The sequence below is a fragment of the Ambystoma mexicanum genome, chromosome 2q (assembly GCF_040938575.1).
Source record: "Ambystoma mexicanum isolate Mex_15411 chromosome 2q, UKY_AmexF1_1, whole genome shotgun sequence".
NCBI classification, from domain to species: domain Eukaryota; kingdom Metazoa; phylum Chordata; class Amphibia; order Caudata; family Ambystomatidae; genus Ambystoma; species Ambystoma mexicanum.
The window spans coordinates 69,495,497-69,515,977 of record NC_090924.1 but is presented as its reverse complement, the minus strand read 5'-3'; the positions used below and the strand labels follow the sequence as shown (position 1 = coordinate 69,515,977).

At 46.1% G+C, this 20,481-nt stretch overlaps 1 protein-coding gene across 1 annotated transcript in view; it reads right to left on the bottom strand.

Moving 5' to 3' along the window:
• NLRC3 (NLR family CARD domain containing 3) overlaps window positions 1–20,481 on the bottom strand; it is a 425,619-nt gene that overhangs the window by 234,441 nt on the left and 170,697 nt on the right. The window contains exon 6 of the mRNA XM_069646866.1: window positions 2,838–2,921. Coding sequence (XP_069502967.1) covers window positions 2,838–2,921 — 84 coding nt within the window. The remainder of the gene's footprint in view (window positions 1–2,837; window positions 2,922–20,481) is intronic.

The window sequence follows — 20,481 nt, the reverse complement described above, 5'->3', positions numbered from 1 at the left end:
AAGGCATTGGAGCGCACGAAGGAAGAACAAAATGCAGAGATAACTATACTAACTGGGCAAACATCAGCTAATAATGAAATGTATTTTGTAACCATTCAGCTGGAAGGTGAAAATCCCAAAGAGATTAAAGCACAGTTGTGGCCACAGTTACGTATCAAATATAAAGGGCTTTTGTCACTCCAGCATTGGCCACCATTGTATGTGAGACAAGCACCTAGAGGTGAAGAAGTGGTGATAGCTGTGGGGGCAGTGAAACTAATTAAATATCATGAGGGACATGATCTGGAATGTACAGCGCACGTAAACCCTGTGCTGACACCACCTCCACTGCAAGGACAGTATCCTGTTAAGCCACAAGCAATGGCCACATGCAAACCATAGTGGACCAATTAATGAGGGTCATTACAAGTACGGCAGTTTGGAAATAAAGGTGCTGGTAGAAACATATCAGCACTCTTTCTGGACTGCCGTAGCAGAACTGTGTCTGCCGGTGCGCGGCGCGTGGCATGTCTGACCTGCCGGGCGCATTGGCCCCGGTAGGCACAGTTGTCATGGAAGCACCAGACCGTTAGTAGCAGTGCCAGTGCTTATGAGTCCCCATTCCCATGGAGTCCTGTAGAGAATGGGGACTAACATTTTTCTGCCTCCTGATATCCTGGGCCGCCAGGACTTTTAATGTCCCAGTGGCACTGGGATCTCAGGAGGTGGAAAGGGCGTTGCAGTCCGGCGGCAATCCGCCGGTAGCAATGGCAGGTTACCGTCAGACTTGTAAGGACGCCCAATGAATATTTTACACAACCGCCTAAGTGAAGAAAGCCAGAAATACACCACATTCACATTTAAGGGAGTCATTTTGTGTTCAAAAGAATTATGCAGGGCAATAAGAATTTGCCCAGCACCTTCTCAAGAAGAATACAGAGTTTATTTGCAGAAATACCTAAATGCTGGCAATATGTAGATGACATTTATGTCGCTAATGAGGTCTTACATGAACACTTGCAGCAAGTGGATTTGCTAATTTGCATGTTGGCTGCCAAAGGGTATTTGTTTAACTACATGCAACCTAAAACAGCTCACTGTGCGGTCACCTTTCTGCATTTTACTCTCACTGATGAGCATAGGGGCCTGTCACTTGATTTGAAAAGTGTGCCAGAATACACCCACCTCTTCGACAATTGCAGGCCATTTTAGGTCTTTTACATTTTGGCAGATCTTATGTGTCCAATTTCGCAGAGCTAGTGAAACCCTTGAGTGCTTCGATAAAACCAAATTTCAAAGCAGCTCACTGGTTGCCAGAGCACACTCCCATTTTGCAGTATGGGTACTCATTGATGACACAAACTGGTTCTTTACAAGACACAAACACAGATAAATTTGGTGGCAGGTGATAATGCGTTTACGTACACTGTAATTTAGGGAAGAGTAAACAAATTGCAAAACAAATCACATCTATATTCCACTCCTGAACTGAGATTTACAAAGGAGGAGAATGTTCTCATGGCAGACCAGATCATTATTCAGAAAGACTGCCCCCTAGCAGCGAATAGACACATTCACATAAACACACCTTTAGTTCAACTTGAGGCTGCCACTCGCTCTAGTGTGGCTAATGCAAGAGCATTACACACTAGATGGGTAAAGTGGGCAGCGACTCAGCATGCCCCAGATGTAAAACATCATTATAAAGCAGAATTAAAATAATGAGTGATTTGATGTGGACATAGCTACAGAGCCACACACCATGGTACCTGAAATCCCATTATTTAATTTCATCAAGTAATTTATTGTGATGGATCAGCAATTTCAGCTGCTGCAACTCGTTCAAAATATACAGCTGCATGTGCAGCCATCAAAGGGCATTTCATCCATAACATCTTTTTACACTGTGATGTTGCAACGAAACACCTAGGAGACATGCCAGGTCAGACTGCTGAATTACATGGGTTGCTGCTTGCGCTACACCAAACGGACTCACAGAAGCCCACATTAGGAGTCTCAGATTCAGATTACGTTGTCAAGGTTTATAAAACTGATTTAGATTGGTGGATTCAGAGTGATTTCAGAGATAACAGGAATAAAACAGTCTCTTCCAGACAGCTCTGGTAACAGGTTTGGTACTGTAAACACACTCACCCTTTATTATGGGTGATGCACAGAAGAGCACACAAACAAGGGCACATTCATAGCATTGGCAATGCATTTGCAGACAAAAATACCAAAGAGAACGCAGTGAGAAAAACAATAGCAGAGTTACTGCAAATGAAGAGACAATTAAAGAAGCATGTTTGGGTATCCTACCCATGACAAAAGGGTTTCCATGTAATTAAAGTATACATAGCAAACTGTGACACATGTCTCCGATGACCAGGAGTTATTAATCACAGCTTTGTTGCTACGGTGGAGATTCATGACGTCTGCTTGCTCCGATATAAATAGAAAATCAAGGGCTCACCACATGAGCTTAACACCCTGAAGACATTGCATTTCATGGAAAAGCTTGTTGAACGCTGAGCAATGAATACTGAAATCTCCATCCTCATGGGATACTGGAATCCCCCTTATAAATATTCTAACAGTATAGCCCTCATTCCTTTTTTGTACAGTCTGTTGATGCTTTCAGCTATATTAGTGCAACACTTACATAAAGTGGGATAATGACTCATAATGCCCTGCAGTGCAAGGGAAATTACAAATTAAGAAATAAATGTAGCCCTCACTGTGGGGCGATTTACAGAGGGGTGACATACAACTTACTGTAGAGTAAAAGGGAGAGGACGACACACTGCAGGACTATATACTCACAGAACAGTAACAAGTGGAAAAGGAAATATACTCACTGTAGGGTGGTCAGCTTGCGGTTAGTTAGTAGTGCCTCAGCTATGAACTTGGCTCCTTCCTCTTTGATGATATTGTTCTGGAGGCTATATATAGGAAATTTAAGTAGTCATTGAGGGGGTCATGTAATTTCCTATATGGACAACATTACGAGTGAAAACGTTAAGACACCAAAGCACAGTCGCGGCAGTATCTTATTGCCTCACTGAGAGACAAAAAACATTAATAGTCATACCATCCTGTGATTATCTTATACCATCTTGGGTTCCGCAGAGCCAACCACATTGGGGTTCATTACGAGGTAGGAGGTAACCATGCCGCTATTAGTGGCATGCCTACCCCCTTACCGGTTACCTGGTCTGGGTTCCTTGAATGAGGAATTACCGGGCCATTCCGACCTTGGAGGACCCGGTAATTCCTCATTCAAGGAACCCAGACCTGTGCATCCTCATTCCCATTCGAGCCCCCATAGGGCTCAATGTGAATGGGGAGCATGCTAACAACGGGCCCGTTAATAACGGGCCCGTTGTTAGCATGCTTTAATGCTCGCGGGACCCACTGAGGCCGCCTCGTAAAACCAACATCCTTAGCGGGTCCCGCAAGCAGTACTCGGTAATGAGGCGGTAAGGGGTTGACGGCTCCGGAACCTTTACCGGCGCTGTTAACCCCTTACCGCCAGGGTCGGAATGACCCCCATTGTCAGGGTATGATGTTCTCCTTCAAAGAATTGCCATGCACAATGAGGCTTATTCTCTCCAGCAAAGGACAATTTGCAATTCCCACGGTCAAGGAATGTTAGTCTACTCCTACACACCATTCTACAGAACAGCTTGCAACTCAACACTGAACTCCTCATGGTTGACAGTGAATATTATAATCATAAATGAGAAGGGAATATCCTAACCGGGACAGCAGCCTACAGCTCACGCTAACAACATATATGCTCCTGCTCTACCACAAGTGAATCAATCAATCTTTATTTCGGCTGCCATTGCAATAAAAGTATTCTAAAAATATTACGGTGGTCCGTTGTGGGCTAGTAGGGGAGGATACACAGTCATTTAATGTTACCCAAGGGTTCAGGCAGGGCTGCGTCTTTTCCGCAACTTATTCTGTGTATACATTGAAGAAGTTATTTCAGCCCTGCTGAATTATTTTATTTATTTGATTGTTCATTTATAACATGCTTAATACCAGAAAGTGGTTTCTAAGCACAGGATTGGATTAGAACCTGTGCTGCACAGTGTTGACTTGCTTCCAAGACAAATATATTGTCCTTGAGATGGGCCGGGATAGCTACCCGGCACTATTATTTGCCGATGATGCCCTAATTTTGGCAAAGTCACTGCAAGGACGTAGGGCTACACTGGCAGCTTTCTTGAAGAAATGTGGGGATTTGGAATTAATATTAAATATTGAGAAAACAAAGACTATGATTTTAGGCCGAAGTTTGCTAAACATCAAGATATAGATATCAGAATATCTGGCTGCAGGCCAGAAAAGTTTGCATTTTATGATTATTTAGGGATCAGATTCCATGAGAATGGCCTCTGGTCTGCCCAACTTGACAAAGCATGTGCACCCTTGAGAAGTACAGCAGGGTGGTGAAGGGTTTCTTTACTCAACATGGAAGGGGTGCAATTTCACCTGCTATTAAAGTGTACAAAAGCAAGGTAGCGCCTCTTCTCTGCTCGGGGCAGAAATATGGGGCTATGCTAATGCTATTAATATGTCAAAAGTAGAGAATCTGCTCTCATTACCCGAGGGATCACCAAACGCCTTTGTCCATAAGGAAACTGATGTGTTCCCCATTGGGGAAAGGGCAGCTTTTAGACCGGTTTGTAATGGTTGAGGCATTGTTACACCCTGGGTTTAGAGAAACACTGGGAAGCCCTCTCTCGTGTATTGTCTCTGAATGGAGGCATGCGTATCCAATGGGTTAAACATGTGAAAAATATATTAAGTATCTTGAATGAGTCTGCACTGTGGTTATGCCCCATGGATATAGACAAATCGATTGGCAACATCGTTAAGAGGGCTATTGTAATTTGCTCTAGGACCAAAATGAAGGCTGATAGTAGTAAACTGTAATTGGGTCCAGGCTATTTAGCAATTAAAATAGACTTTGGGTTAGAAAGGTTCCATGATATTGTTAACCTTCGGCATGCACAAGCATTGTACCTGGGATATAGGATGGGTACTCTCAGGTTTGCAGCATTTACTATATATTGGGTTAATGCAGGTACAGATATTTGTCCCCTGTGTGGATTATGTGAGGAAACTATTGCTCATTTTATGTTTCTGTACCCTAGGATAAGTCTACTGAGAAATGATTACTTGAAACCAATTCTGAGATCAAATAGTACTCGATCCATAGCTCAGGCTATGGTGTTATGTAAGAGCTCCAGTGACTTGACTGTCATCTGTACTGTAACGAAATAAATTCACCAAGCATGGATGATAAGTATGAAGCAGCTAAGGGCCTAGGAACTAGACAGTTAGAAACTTTGATTCCTATATTTAAGCTACTTACATTGGGGTTCTTACACGACAGTGACTATGGTAGCTGTGTATCAAAGGGGTTGCGATTATCGTCTCCCCTCGATTTTTATTTATTTTCTGTGTTTAAGATTGTATTCTCTTTTATGCACCTTTGAATGTTTGTTATGAATTGTGCGGTGTAAAATTTCAAGCATAGTGAGTTGGTTTTAAAATTATTTTTTATTCTTATTGAATGTCAATTTTGAATTTTGTATTGATGTTTAAATCTCTTATGGTACATTACCGAATAAAAGCAATTGAATTGAGTAAAAGATACATAAAATCACATAGATGCACATCAGAGACCAACACATAGTAATAAAAGAACGAGTTGCTGAAAAAACAATTCATTTCCGTGTCTTGGTTTAATACTAATTGTTTGTAAATAAAATTTAAGGGCATACTCTACCACATGTTTGGACTTTAATACGAGAAAGTAAAAAGCAGGAGAACATGAATTCAAGCCTCTCTGCTTTAAACTATGTAAAATAGTTTTTGGATGTATTGATCAATATTTAGTCCACAAAATCATAAAGTGCATCACAGACTCCACAGGCTGTGGACAAAAAGGACAAGTATAAAGATCATGCACAGAAGATCTCTCTTTCAACAATGCACAGTCGATAGGTATTATACTAAATCTAAAACGAATTAAACACTCCCTAGACATAGCACTTTGAATCCATAATAATAAAGGTTTAATGTAGTTATAAGATGAAATGACAAAATGGGGCGCATTGGTCCTCTTGCACAGTGCAGACTGTTCCCTGGACTTTTTGAAAATACATTTTTAACTAGCAGTCAGTGTTTGTTGATATTTTCAGAAGCACAAACCATTGTAACCAGTGAAAACATGTCAATAAGGTGGAGACCTAATTCAACCATGTACTGTGATCTGCACAATCTCTTGATAAAACATCCCTAAAGATTGTCATGGGCAAAGAGAAAACCACATAGGGATAGGTCCGATAGTCAGCTCATTGCTTATATAACTGTGACTTAATTCTTGATGAACTGCAAGAATTGGAACTTATGGGGAAACTTAGCAGATGTATAGCACAGTGCAGGGTAATAACTTTAACATGACTAACTATAAGCAATACTGACATAAGTAATTAGCTTTTTGGGGGCCAGAGTTGGTTACTGTTGCTTAGGCCAAAGGCTGTTTTGCAGGTGCACGGACATTCACACTGCAATGCTAGTTTCGAAAAGAAATGCAGAATTGAAAAGCTGAACAGTGCTGTGTTATGCAGATGTTGGATTAAGAGTGCAGTCAGAGAGCAGAATGAGCTCTGGAATGAACACTTTCATTGTTGTGCCGGAGAAGGGAGCAGTAAGGAAAAAGTTACTGGCGGTGTTGACTGATTATCACGAGTAAATCTGGGATGGGAGGGAAAAGAGTAAGGAATCCATACAGAGATATAGGTAGGAGTGAGGTTAATGGAAGAGGCTTTAAACGATGAGGGAAGGAGAAAAGAAGGGGGCACATGAAAAGAAGGAGGACAGAGAGAGAAGAGGAGAGAGAAAAAGAAAATTAAGCAAGTCGGAGCAGTGCTGCTGGCCTGCTGAGGTGTGACAGTGCAGGCTGTCCATTTGGAGACCAGAGCTGCATAGGCAGGAGTCAGGCGCTGGGCTGTGTGCTGGGTGTCTGTGACCCTGGAGATGAAGCTGTGGCTTGGAGCGGGAAAAAACAGCTGTGAAGGGAAGGTGTTTCCCAGTGCAGGCAAAGGCTTCAGACACTAAGATCTTGGTGAGTATAGGTAAAAAGGGATAATTAATTAGGGTCCCTCCCATAGTCTAATTAGTGAAGGGTCAAACTGGACACAAAAGGGTAAGAGCTCATTTGTCCGTGATGTACCGAAGGACAACTGAGGTAGCCTGTGAGTACATTGTAATTTCTTGCAAAGGGGGGAGTTTTACTTTCTCATGCAGGAGTGCTAAAATGTGCTAGTTATATTTCCAAGTTGTATACAGGGAATGCATGTCATTCTGCCAAGTTTGCTAATGAGTACTAGATACGTTCGCTCAACGGAAGGAGAAATAACTGTCCTGTGGTGGAGGGTTGTAAATGGAGTTTAAAAGCATGCTGATAAAATGTGAATAAGAATGTAATGATCAATCGTGAAAGCTGTGTTTACATGTTTTTGTTGCTTTATGTGCTAAATGAGAAATGTTATTCTGCAAAGCTCTGTTTACATGTTTTTTCCTTTTTTTGTTAAATGAGAAATGTTATTCTGCTTGTGTGCCCATGTGTGATAAGTATCTCTTACATGCTGGCTGTTATTGATGAAACATAAGACAACAAAAAGAATTATTGCAAAAATGTGTGGTGGTCATTATTGCTTCTGAACTTTATAATGGTTTCTAAAAAAGAGGTGTGAGGGTATTTTCATATTACCTAGTGCGGTATAAGGCCTTATGGTGCATAGCCAGGGAGCATGTGACAAAAGTGTTGAAACAGAGGGGTGGCAATAAACATTTCTTACAAGTTATAATTGGGAGCTGTAGGCATTTTTTTAGATTTAGCCTACCATGGGTCATAATAACCTTTCCTTGCTTCAGCAATAGACATGTTACCCCAATTTCCTTTATGGCAGTAGACCACACTGCAAAAAGTCACAAGGGCCGGCTTGCTTCCGGTCAGCAATGCTGCTGTGACTCACAACTCTGTCCTCTCCAGCACAGATGCCCATGTTCTCACATCAGTCGTGGGAGCTGACTCTATGCCCTAGCAGTTCATGACAATGCCACTGGCCCAAAATTATAAGTTACTCACCATAGTGACTAACATACTCCTAGTCCATAGTCCCCTTTCCTCCAAACTGTATGGGCGGCCCTCGTTAGGGATGGGAAACAGAATATTTTTCACCAGAAAATATTGTCTTCCCCTTTAAATTTAGATGCGCGAGGGGGGCACTGACTGTGCCTATCGGCACCACTCCTCAGTCCCCTTTGACGCGTCAACAATATTATGATTGCCTATGACACTGCAATGTTACAGGGAGGATGGTGGGACGTGTGGCGGAAAGGGGACTATGGACTAGGAGGAAGTTAGTCACTACAGCAAGTAACTTATAATTACTCCTACATTCCGCCCCCTTTCCTACATACTGTATGGGCAATTACAACTGAATGGAGCCCTGAGGAGGAGGGTTGCCCCTTCTAAGAAAACAGGTTCTTCAACGCCGCCTGGGCAAATGCTGCGTCCAACTTGGCTCTGACATCCAAGCAGTAGTGTTTTGAAAAGGTTGATGGGGAAGCCCATGTGGCCGCCTTGCTGATCGTCTGCCATGGGACGTGTTTTTGGAAAGCTACAGCCGTGGCCTTGGCTCTGATGGCATGGGTGTGCATGTTTGCTGGCAAAGTCCTGTGCTGTCCCTCATACGCCTCCTTGATGTCCATAACCATCCACCTAGTTATAGAAGCCTTGGAGGCTTGACAGCCTGGTTTCGACCCTCCAAAAGTGATAAACAAGGCATCCGATTTACAGAAGCTCTTTGTCCTGTCCAGGTAACAAATTAAGGCTCTCGCAACCAGGACTAATGTCTGGCAGAGAGACTCCCAGGACCCCACCTTATTTTTTGCATATTTAAGTAACTGAGTCTCACCCTAAGCTACTAGGGGAAACCAGACATGGACCCCTTGCTCATTACTCTTAGAGAGGCACAGCTCCATCCTACTATGAGGTCCAACCAGACCGAAACACGTGTCTGGGGTTGCTGTTGGTACTCTTGTTTAGAGGAGAATTGCCTAGCATTTTGGTGCTGGACTGCCCCTGGGCAGGACAAAGACTGATATGTTTGGTATATTTCTCCTCTGTGAAAGATAGTGAGCTAAAGAATCTGCGTAAAGGCTCTAACAACCAGGACTAATGTCTGGCAGAGAGACTCCCAGGACCCCCCTTGTTTTTTGCATATTTAAGTAACTTTGGGTCTCACCCTAAGATGCATGGGGAATCCAGACGTGGACCCCTTGCTCACTACTATTAAAGAGGCACAGCTCTACCTTCCTGATGAGGTCCAACCAGACCGAAACACGTGTCTGGGGTTGCTGTTGGTACCCTTGTTTAGAGGAGAATTGCCTAGCATTTTGCTAATGGACTGCCCCTGGGCAGGACAAACACTGATACGTTTGGGATATTTCTCCTCTGTGAAAGATAGTGAGCTAAAGAATTTGGGTAAGGCTCTCGCAACCAGGACTAATGTCTGGCAGAGAGACTCTTAGGACCCCGCTTGTTTTTTGCCTTTTTTAAAAATATTAGAGCACGCCTGACATCCAGACAGTGCAATACCTTCTGAGCCTCATCCTTTGGATCTGCAAAGAAAGTTGGGAGAAGTATCTCCTCGTTAATGTGAAATGAAGAAACTGCCTCACAGAGAAAAGCAGGATGGGAACTGAGGAATACCTTTTAGCTGTGAAATGTGGTATATGGCTCTGAAGCCACCAGGGCCTGAATTTTGCTGATCTGGCATGCTGAAGTAAGGCCAACCAGTAAGACCAGTTTTATGGTAACCAGCCTGATGTCTGCTGATGCCATGGGTACGAAGGGCTTGTGTGCCAGGGCTCCCAGCACCACGTTAAGGTCCCAGACGGATGTGGATGTTTGACGGGAGCATACAATCTGGTCAGACCCGCCAAGTGCCTTTTAACCACTGGATTGGAGGAGGCACTGATGTCGCCTCTGGAGTTCTAGTAGGTCCTTATGGCCGCCAGATACCTGCGGCAGGTGTCTACCTGCACACCTGAGAAGGACAGATGCGCAGAGAAGGACAACATCATCCAGTGAGCATGTCAGCGGATCAATCTTGTTTGTCCTGGCCCAGTGACAAAACATTGCCAACTTACTCCTTTATTGACTCCTTGTGGAGTCACATCTTACCCCCTGTATGATAGCCAGGTTGTCCTGCAACAAGTGCAAATGCTTCAGGGCAACCTGTTCAGGAACCAAGCTGTCAGGGCTAACGTCTGTGGAGTGGGGGAACCACTGCCCCCCCCCCTGCTGGGAGAGTAAGTGGGCTGGACCCACCAGGAGGTGTACCAGGGCCATTCTGCCTTCTGGAGGAGTTCCAAGAACCAAGGTCTTGCCGACCACCATGGCGCTATCAAGATGAGCCGAAGACTCTGTGACTCCCTGACCTTGCAGATGACCCTGTGAATTAGCAGAGTATGCATCCATGCCGTTCCCCAGGATATGTAACGCATCCCCCAGAGATCCCCTGCCTTGCCCCAGCCAGGAAGAGAACTGGTGGCATCTCCTGTTGCTCGTGATGGCGAATAGGTCTACCTCAGCATGGCCCCATCTGTTGAAGATCCCCCTCAGGACCTCCTCGTTCAACTGCCAATCGTAGTTGTAAATCCCTAGCCTGCTGAGCCTGTCCTCCTCCAAGTTGGATTGCACCGGAAGGTGGACTGCTAATGGGTATATTTTGTTTGACAGTGCCCCCTCCCAAATGTTGATGGACAGCCTGTAGAGAGGAGGGGACCTGCTACCTCCCTGCTTGTTGATAATACATGCAAATGGAGAGGCCCGTCTGGATGCAGACTGACCTGATGCTGACAATGACGAGGAACGCTTTGAGAGCCAGCCAGATGGCCATCATCTCTAATCAGTTGATGTGTTACAGCTGTTCCAGCCAGGACCATTCTCCATGGACACTTTGGTTGTCCAGTGTAGCCCCCATCCCTCTAGGGATGAGTCTGCGGTAATGGTGATCTTGGGTAAAGGCTGTCTGAACCGTCTGCCTGCTAACAGGTTGGTCTCCACACTCCACCAGACCAGGTCCTGGCGGAGGTACTGAGGTATGCTGACTAGAGCTGCCTGGGGACCTGTATCCAGATTCCAGGAGGCTGCGAAATGTAGCTGCAGCCTCCTCATTTTGAGTCTTTTGTGTGGCACAGCGAGGAGACAAGCTGCCATTATTCAGAGCAGGTGCTGGCACCACCATGCTGAGGTCACTGGTCTGCTGAGAAAATGCCTCCTGATTGCCGTGATCTTGTCTTCTGAGGGAAAGATCCCTGTGGGGAGCAACTGTGACTTCTTGAGGTTGATAGAGAACCCCACATCATATGTCATGTGCATGAGTGCTGAAGTTGTGTGACGTACTGCCGCTGGCGACTCTGCTTGGACAAGCCAGTCTTCGAGCTATGGAAAAAGGTGGTGGCCCTCTGACCTGAGCAGGGCTACTAACGCATTCATCAATCTCGTAAAGACCCTCTGGGCCGAAGTGAAAGCCCATGATCCTGAAGCTTGGTAAGGAACGATGGGGTTTCCAAATTGGGACGTGCAGGTAAGCATCCTTCAGATCCAGGGTGCACATTCAGCCTCCTGTGGTATCCTGGTATGATTGTAGCTAGTGCTTGTGTATGAAAGGGCCTCATAGAATGTTAAAGTGGAGCTGAGAGTGTTGGAGGCATGTGGGTTCCACAGAGTGTCGGTTGGGACTTGGAGATAGACTGGGAACCAGGGCAGAGGCTTATTACTTACTCTCCTACCTTTCATTGACTATGCTATGTAACCAAGAAGAATAAAGCCTGTTCCTTTTATACTTACCTGAGTCAGCCTGGTTCCTGCTCCATGTCATTCCTGACTCAGATACTTCATTTGGCGACGAGGATTATGAACCTGGAGTATGGTATGGAGAGTGAAGGAATACTGAAGAGGAGAATCCTGATGCTTATGTACCTGTCTTGGCAACGGAAGATGAAGCAATCCTGGTAATGGCTGTGGCATCAGGCAGTGGTAAACCATCCATGAAGACAATGGCATGAGGATGCGTATTGGAGTAGCTAAGGGAGGTTGGCAGCAGGAATTTTGGCGTTTTGCCATGAGGCTATGGAGCAGCCTGTTGTATGGCATTTTACAGGACTGATTTCAGTTGCAGAATGCCATTGAGGAGGGCCTGGCGATTTTGCAGTGGATCCGAGCGCTGTTGCGCTTTTAGTGAGCGAGGACTCATGGGACCTGTAGTCTGTGGAGGACTACACTTCAGTTTGAGGTACTGAAAAAAAAAAAATGTTGCCACGTTTGGGCACATTTTTGGAGGGTCCCTGGGGGCCGTGGGTGGCATGCGCCCATTTGCGCCCCTGCATTCCAGGCATGTCGCTGGCTGGAACGCATGAGAAATGCCTGCCATCTGTTTTTCTTTTCGTGTCCGGAGCTCCCGAGCTGTGTGTTACAAGAGGAGGCCCGCCTTGGAGACGTGGGCAAGCGTGATGACGTGCCCGGCAAGAAAATGTATTCCTTTGAACAGCAGGGCATGGAGAGATGCCTCTGCGATGGAGAAAAGCTTCTGCATTTGCTTGCCGTGTGATTGGGTTTCATGGGAATGGAATGTTTTGTTATTTAGACTTCAAGTGACTGTGGACAGTTTGAAGAGCGCGAATCTACGAGGTGCTGTGATTCTTTTTTATTATGAAGGTGTTTTGTTTGTTTTGATTGTGATCCTGACATGATGGTGAGGGTATTCTGTTTTATTGTAGTTTGTTTGTTAAGGAGGGGGGATGTGTGGTATCCTGGTATGCTTGTAGCTAGTGCTTGTGTATGAAAGGGCCTCATAGAATGTTACAGTGGAGCTGAGAGTGTTTGAGGCATGTGGGTTCCACAGAGTGTCGGTTGGGACTTGGAGATAGACTGGGAACCAGGGCAGAGGCTTATTACTTACTCTCCTACCTTTCATTGACTATGCTATGTAACCAGGAAGAATAAAGTCTGTTCCTTTTATACTTACCTGAGTCAGCCTGGTTCCTGCTCCATGTCATTCCTGACTCAGATACTTCCCTCCCCCACACAGAGTCTCTGCTATGGGTGCCGGAGTACCATCTTGATCTTTTGAAGGGGAATGGAGAGGTTCAAGGAAGAAAGGTCAAACACAACTCTAAGGCCAGCTTGGTTCATTTTCTGTACAGCAAATGTCCGGGAATAGAAGCCCATGCCTCACTGTGAAGCTGGAACCTCCTCCACAGCCTGACTCGCCAGGAGCGAGCGGATTTCCGCCAGAAGAGTTAAAGTCCCAATCTATGGAAGTGGAGGGCAGGAAAGAGGAGATGGGGGTAATGGCAGACAGAAGCCTGTGGATACTACAGAGCGGATCCATGGGTCCGCGAACCTTGCTCGCCAGGAGTGGATGTTAAGGGTAAGCCTGCCCCACACCAGAGACTTGTGGGTCTGTATGGCATCGCCACAGTTTCTTGCCCTCTGATGCTGGTGCCTGGGAGCAGGGCTGGAAAAAACCTTTGTGAGCACATTTGTTCTGCTTGCGCCTGTGCTGGCTAGGAGACCTGTCAGGTTGTCTCAAATGTCTCTCCTGAAAGCCTCTGAAGCAGCCGAAGCTACGCCCTCTGTCAGAGCATTGGTGAGCTTGGCTATAGGCCTTGGGCCTTGGGTGCAGATTGCATCAAGATTGGCAAGGATTTAGCTGTTAGTGAGCTATTTTTCTTCTTGTCAAGTTCCTCGTCCGTGGTTCAGTGAAACAAGTCCCCCACCTCAAATGACAGGTCGAGAATGCACTCTTGCCCATCTGTGTTGAACTTGGGTGCCATAAACCAAGCCATCCTCCCCATGTCGGTGGCGACACAGATAGCTCTGCCTGTTGTGTCGATGTGGGCCACTGCAGACTACATGATATCCTGTGCCACAAATTTCAGCTCTGCCAACCCTGCCTTGAACTGCGCCTGACTAGGCGCGGTGAGCTCTGGGAGGAAGTCTGCAATCTCCTGCCAAAGCTTTTTATTCACTGCTGCCAACATGGCATCAGCGTTGGCCTGACACAGATGGAGCATTGCTTTGGAGTATATCTTTTTTGCTGTACGCCTCCAAGAGCTTTCCTCCTTTCCTAGGAGTGTTGAAGTGGGCGCAGAGGAAGAAGATTGCGGTTTGGAATAAAGGGAGGCCGCAGCTATAACAGAGTAATGCGGTTGAGGGTGCACCGACTGTGTGAGTGAGTCCCTCTCCACCTGCCGATACTTGGCATTAAGGCACTTAATCCCCCTAGTCCCCCGCAACTCAGTACGCCAGCCAGCCCTATGTAGATGTCCTCTCCTTCATCTCTCCACACCGCACCAGGGCCGTGCATGGAACCATCCCAGGGAAACAAGAGGAATCGCCTTCCTCATGTCTCATGCAGAGGAAAACCTACATTTGGCCATTCAGGCTCAGCCATCAGACTCTTCCCCTGCCACCAGATGAGTCTCTGGCCCCTGCAGGGCCTAGATCCACGTCCTCATGTTGTACCAGTATTCTGGATTTAATTTCAAACCTCCTTGAAGAAGTCCAGAATCAACTCCTGTCCACAATCTGTTGTTTGGTTCTTACAGGGCCATAAATATGTATTCTGGTCTATCTAGTTTTTTCCTCTACCTCAAACCATACAAAGGCTAGGATCAGGAAATGGACTCCTAATTAATTGCACGTGGCTAGCTTGATTGCAAGCATACTGGCTTGGAGGGTTCTTTATACGCTGTGTACTGGGTCTAAATAAGCTCATCTTTTGCCTTATAGACCCCTATTCTAGTTTATTCAAGTCAGAGATTTAAATCTTTTTGAGAGTTGCAAATTGAAGACAAGCTATGCTGCTTTCAAACATGATGCACATTTGGCTAGTTAGCAGTTTTCGGGGTGCTGACACCTGTTTTCAATGCCTTTGATACCACACTACTGCAGAATTTCCCCCAAAGAGATCTCATGTGACCGTTATGCCTGGATGTGGTGAGTGGTGGTCTAAGGCCTGGGAGCAGCAACCTGCAACTTGATGCTGGGCACACAGGTGGTAAGTGGTGGCTCCCCAGATCCCCCCAAAACCTCATCCCCAGCTTTTGGGAGGGGGCTGTCACAGAATACATACCCATCAGCGGCTAGACCCTTTTAGCAGTCCGCCTGACTTTGGGAAAGACCATTACCCTAGAAGTGGATCTGGTACACCCTCCCCCCTGGAGGAGCCTGGACCAAGAATGCAGCCGGAGGCATTCCAGCTTGTAGGGAGTTTGGAGGGAGAAAGACAGTGAAGGCAGAGCAGAAGGAGGAGCTTGACGAACATCAAGTAGAGAGAAAGGATGAGATTGGAGGAATCTTGCGAGAGAGAAAAAGGTGGTAGAAGCGACGATTTCCTGTGTCAGCCTTGTATTTCTCCTACTCAGCTTTGTGATAGTCCATAAACCCGCTGCAAGGGTGCTTCTATCCATGGCTGTCTTGGTCCCGGGCTCTAACTTGTGGAGTGGAGCAATCCACGCCCCCTGCGTGTGAAGCGGAAGGTATTGGAGAGGGATAGAATCCCAGAAACCTCACCCTTGCGGCGTAATCCACTGCAAGGGCGCTGCTGTCCATGGCTGTCTTGGTCCCGGGTTCTAACGTGTGGAGTGGAGCAAGCCATTCCCCCTGCCTATGTAGCAGAAACAAGCAGAGAGGGATACAATCCCAGAAACCTCACCCTTGTGGCGTAAACCTGCTGCAAGGGCGCTGCCTTCCGTGGCTGCCAGTGGCTGTTGGGGGCTGTGGGGGTATACCTATAATTGAGTCCCTAGTCGGATACAGCTCGAAACAGCTTGACATTTGATTTAATTTCCGAGAATCTGTGCTTGCCGTGCTTGCCGTGCTGCACCATCGCACCATCCCTCGGAAACTGGGAAACTGGGAACCAGAAGCTGTGAGTACTGTTTGTTTGGATGGCCACCCCTGTGTATGTTATCGGGGGTTTAATTTCCATGTGACATAGCCTGACTTAAGGATTAAGACCTTGTGACTTTTGCAGTGGAGCGCAATGCGGGGTGCTGAGTGGGGACAGAGTAGTCTTCAGTGGTCCGCAGGGGGCAGAGTCACCTTTACAAGATGCCATCACCAGCGAACCCCCTGCCCCTCCCCCCGGCCTCACTGCCAAGGTCTCTGCTAAATTGCTCTGCCTCCACCATCTGGATCTTGGTCGGACTGCGCCGGGAGCTTCACTCTGCTTGCTTGCTATTTTAGATCTGGCAGTAGAGGCCAGAGGCCTTGGCCACTCCACACACCCGTGATCAGGATTTTGACTATCGACATTTCACTGGAACCTTCTGTTATTTTTTTATCTTTTACTTTGGAACATTGTTCGACGATTTAATAGACTCATGAACTGTGAGCCTTGTTTCGTGCCTTGCGAGCTCTTGGCGGACTACAGAAACACGGGTGGGGGGCAGTCAGACTCAGGCAGCCCCTTTAGCTGTCGGGTATTCCCTGCCATGCAGTGAATACTCAGAATTAATTTGATTTTAATAGAACACTTGCTCTGTTTGCTTGGTTTGATCAGTGTCTGATCAGTGTTCATTTGGTGGTTCATTTATTGATCTCTGTGCCCCCCTTCTCCTCAGAAGTGATATTTGCATAGCAGCAGCCCACTTACACTCTTCTGTTTCAATCATGGGTAAAAGGAAGACTGATTTGCCTGTTTACCCTGAAATTAAGAACAAAATCTCAAAGATACTGAGTCCTATGAATGAGGTCAATGTCTTAATTAAATAGAGGTTCTGCTGTTGGGGAACAACATGAATATTGATGGTCTTGCCGATGCAAATACTGATAACATTTGTAGGAGTGACAGCGAGGGCAGCAATTTGCCTCAACCCAAGTGATTATTTACCCCCCAAATGCAGTGACTCAAACTGTGCAGTTCCGATTAACGATATCAGGGCTGTCCCAAATGAATCCCATGTCCCACCAATTCCAAGTCAAAGTTATAAAAACGCAAGAGCACACAAAAAAGATCAGTTGGCACCCTTCGAGACTAACCATCACCCAGGACACGAAGGAGGGAAGAACTATATATTCCCGGCAACGGGTATTGATTGCACCCCGGGGTCAACTATAGTAAACATTGTTGAGTTCCACCCAGGAACAGGAAAGCATTTAGGAATCTCACATGCTAATTCATCAGAAGGGGCTACGACAAGCACTTTGGAAGATCTAAATGAATGTGGCACAATAGTGAAGGGAACACAGGTAATGCCCCAAATAGCAACTGCCAATAGGTTTGAAAGCGGTCAGAGCCACAAGTGGCTTTGGACAGGGGGCCAACTAAATTAAACAGGCAAGGCGGGCAAAGAAGAGGGTCATCACAAGGGCAGGCAAGAAAGGTAATCTGGAACAACTACCCTCAGTGTAGAGAAAGAATCCCAAAGTTGTCCCCATACCCAAACCTTATTTACCCTCTCAGAAATCCGGGGACTCGCCATCATGGGAACTGGCGGATCCATCTGTAAAGCATAAGGGTATTTTAAATTAGATCAAGAACCTGATTAACAATACATTAGGCACCAGGTTGAAAGAAATAGCAGATATGCTAAGAGAAATCAAAGGTAGGGTGGCTGCGCTAGGTGAAGGCGGGGATTCTGATCCAAAGGTACCAACAGTTACCCAAGATCAACAGGTCACAAATCAGAGAAGAGCCACAGATACTACACCCACAGTAAAAGAAAGAACCACGGTATCCATGGCCCATCCATTTACGTTGGCCTGCCAGCGAGCATGACAGTCTGGAAGTCGTGGATTGACTCGGAGGCGGGAATACTACGGGGGACAACAGGCACATGCACACAATTGTATCGTGGAAGGCTGCAGGTTTGTCCCGCAATATTGATGATTTGCACATCTCCCTGCCCATAACAGCTGCGAAAAAGAAAGCCAGGCTAGCCATTGGCTGGTATGGGGGTGTCTGCTCCATAGCCAAAAAGAACTTGGTGAGGTGCGTACAATCCGACACAGAGGTGGACAAAAATGAGCTATGATCCCTTAGATGGGAATACAAAAATCTGATAGTATGGAAAAACTAAGAATTTGCGGCCAATCATTGGGCTGTCCTCACAAAAGTAATGACTGACCGAGAGTATACTACATTTTGGAAGTTAGTCTCAGGGAAAGAATCGATTGGCGACAAAATCAATCACTTTACGATATCTGCTCCAATATGGTACTCACACTTCAGCGCTCTTTGCAACAGGGAGGAGGGAACAATATACCAGGCAAATGAGCCATGCCCCCCTGGGAAATTGACACCCTCGGGCCGCAAATATCAATTGATGAAGTCATTAGGGCGCTGAAGGAACAAAGAAGCAGCTGCGCGGCAGGCCCTGATTTGATCCTATCTGACCTCTACAAGGGCGAGCCAGTGATTTGGGCCCCTGTATTCATGAAACTTTTGAATGCTGCGCTCAGCCTAAGATCCATCCCCAAGTCCTGGCTAAACACAGTAATAGTCCCAATATATAAAAAAGGTGTCAGGGAGTTGCAAGGGAAGTATGGCCCGATTTCCCTATTGGACATTGCAGGGAAGATATTTGGGAAGGTGATTCTCAATCAATTGCAAGAATGGGTTGATAGGAATAATGTACTGAGTGACCTGTAAGGTGGTTGCCGCGCTAAAAGGGGTACAATTGATCATTGCTCCCTATTGTTCACAGTGGTCCAGAAATGTACAGTACTACGTAAAATGAAACTCTATGCCCTATTTCTGGACTTAAAAACTGCGTTCGACATGGTGTCAAGGAACTTACTATGGCAGATCCTGTTAACCGCTATAATGTTACTATATGAGGGAATCAAGCCACTGTACGGTATGGCCCAGGAGGGGAGCAGATTGATGCCTTTAATGGTAATAAAGGGGTGAGACCAGGATGTATCCTGGTCCCCCTTTTATTCTGTATCTATATTCAGGAGATAATAAATGCCATGGTGAAGGGCTGCTTTGACCACCCAAAGATGGCATCCCTGGAGATTCCCGCAATTTTCTATGCGGATGATGCAGTCATTCTGGCCACCACACCAATGGGCTTGAAAAACTCATTGAATATCTTTTTTGTCAAAATGAAAAGATTTGCACCTTGAATTGAATGCAGAAAAAACAAAAGTCACGGGGCCTCATTACGAGTTTGGAGACAGCCATGCCCTTAATAATGGCATGGCTGCCTCCAAACTCGGGTCCGGGTTCCTTGAATGAGGAATTACCGGGCCATTCCAACCTTTGAGGACCCGGTAATTCCTCATTCAAAAACCCCATCCCCATTCTCATTTGAGCCCCCATAGCGGGTCCCGCAAGGGTACCTCATAATAGGGCGGAATTGGTTTACCGGCATCATTACCGGCGCCGTTAAACCCATTTCGCCCACCTCGTTATCAGGCCCATGGTGTTCAAACCACAGTCTGCCAAGTATTGCTCCATGCCAATCCAAGTCAATAATGTTGGATTGGAGCAGGGCAAATATTTCAACTACTTGGGCCTAAGATTTCAGGGCTCAGGGACATGGTCACAACAAATTCTCAAATCAGATATAGTGGGGCAATTCAATTATCACACAGAAGGCATGACAGTGGTGCAATATCCCTGGCTTTTGGAACTATATAAGGAGCAGACTGTACATGCAGCCGCTTATGGATCCGAAATCTGGGGATATGCCAATAGAAGGAAATTGGCCAGTATAACGCATAAATTTCTTTTTAAACTGCTGCATATCCCGAGCAGTAAAGCTTCATCGTTATTACAGCTGGAACTTAATGCTGCCCCACTATGTGACTTAACTGAGTTCAAATCAGCATCATACTGGGAGCGCCTATAGAAAACAGATGAGCTAACCATCTACAGCGAAGCAGCAAAACACCCGTTATCTTTGAATGGCGTGTCAAATGGGTCACACACTTGAAACACACACTGAGTATGATGAGATATAAATGATACGAGAAATTACTTTAGATCCTGCCCAGGCACAAGGGAACTGAATTTGAAGGAGGTGATAAAAACAAGAGTCAAAGAGAGACGAGTGGATAAAGCTGCCATGTTAAAGCTGGGCCCAGGCTATCTACTTCGGTGGTCGACAGGTGACCAACAGACCTACCTTGATCATATTGTGCCCCCCCTACAGACTGTCTCCTTCACCAGAGGGTGGCATGCAAATGCCTCTGCAATGTGCCCTATGTGTAAATTGCCTGAAGAAACTACTTTAACTCATTATCTACTGGTATGCCCCTGTACAATCAACCTGAGACGGTGCTACATGAAGCCAGTACTAAATGAATTGAGGATTCGCTGTACAGGCGATGCCGTTAAGCTCCTGAGACAGTCCCTGCAACCCCACATTATTTTTGCAACCGCCAGA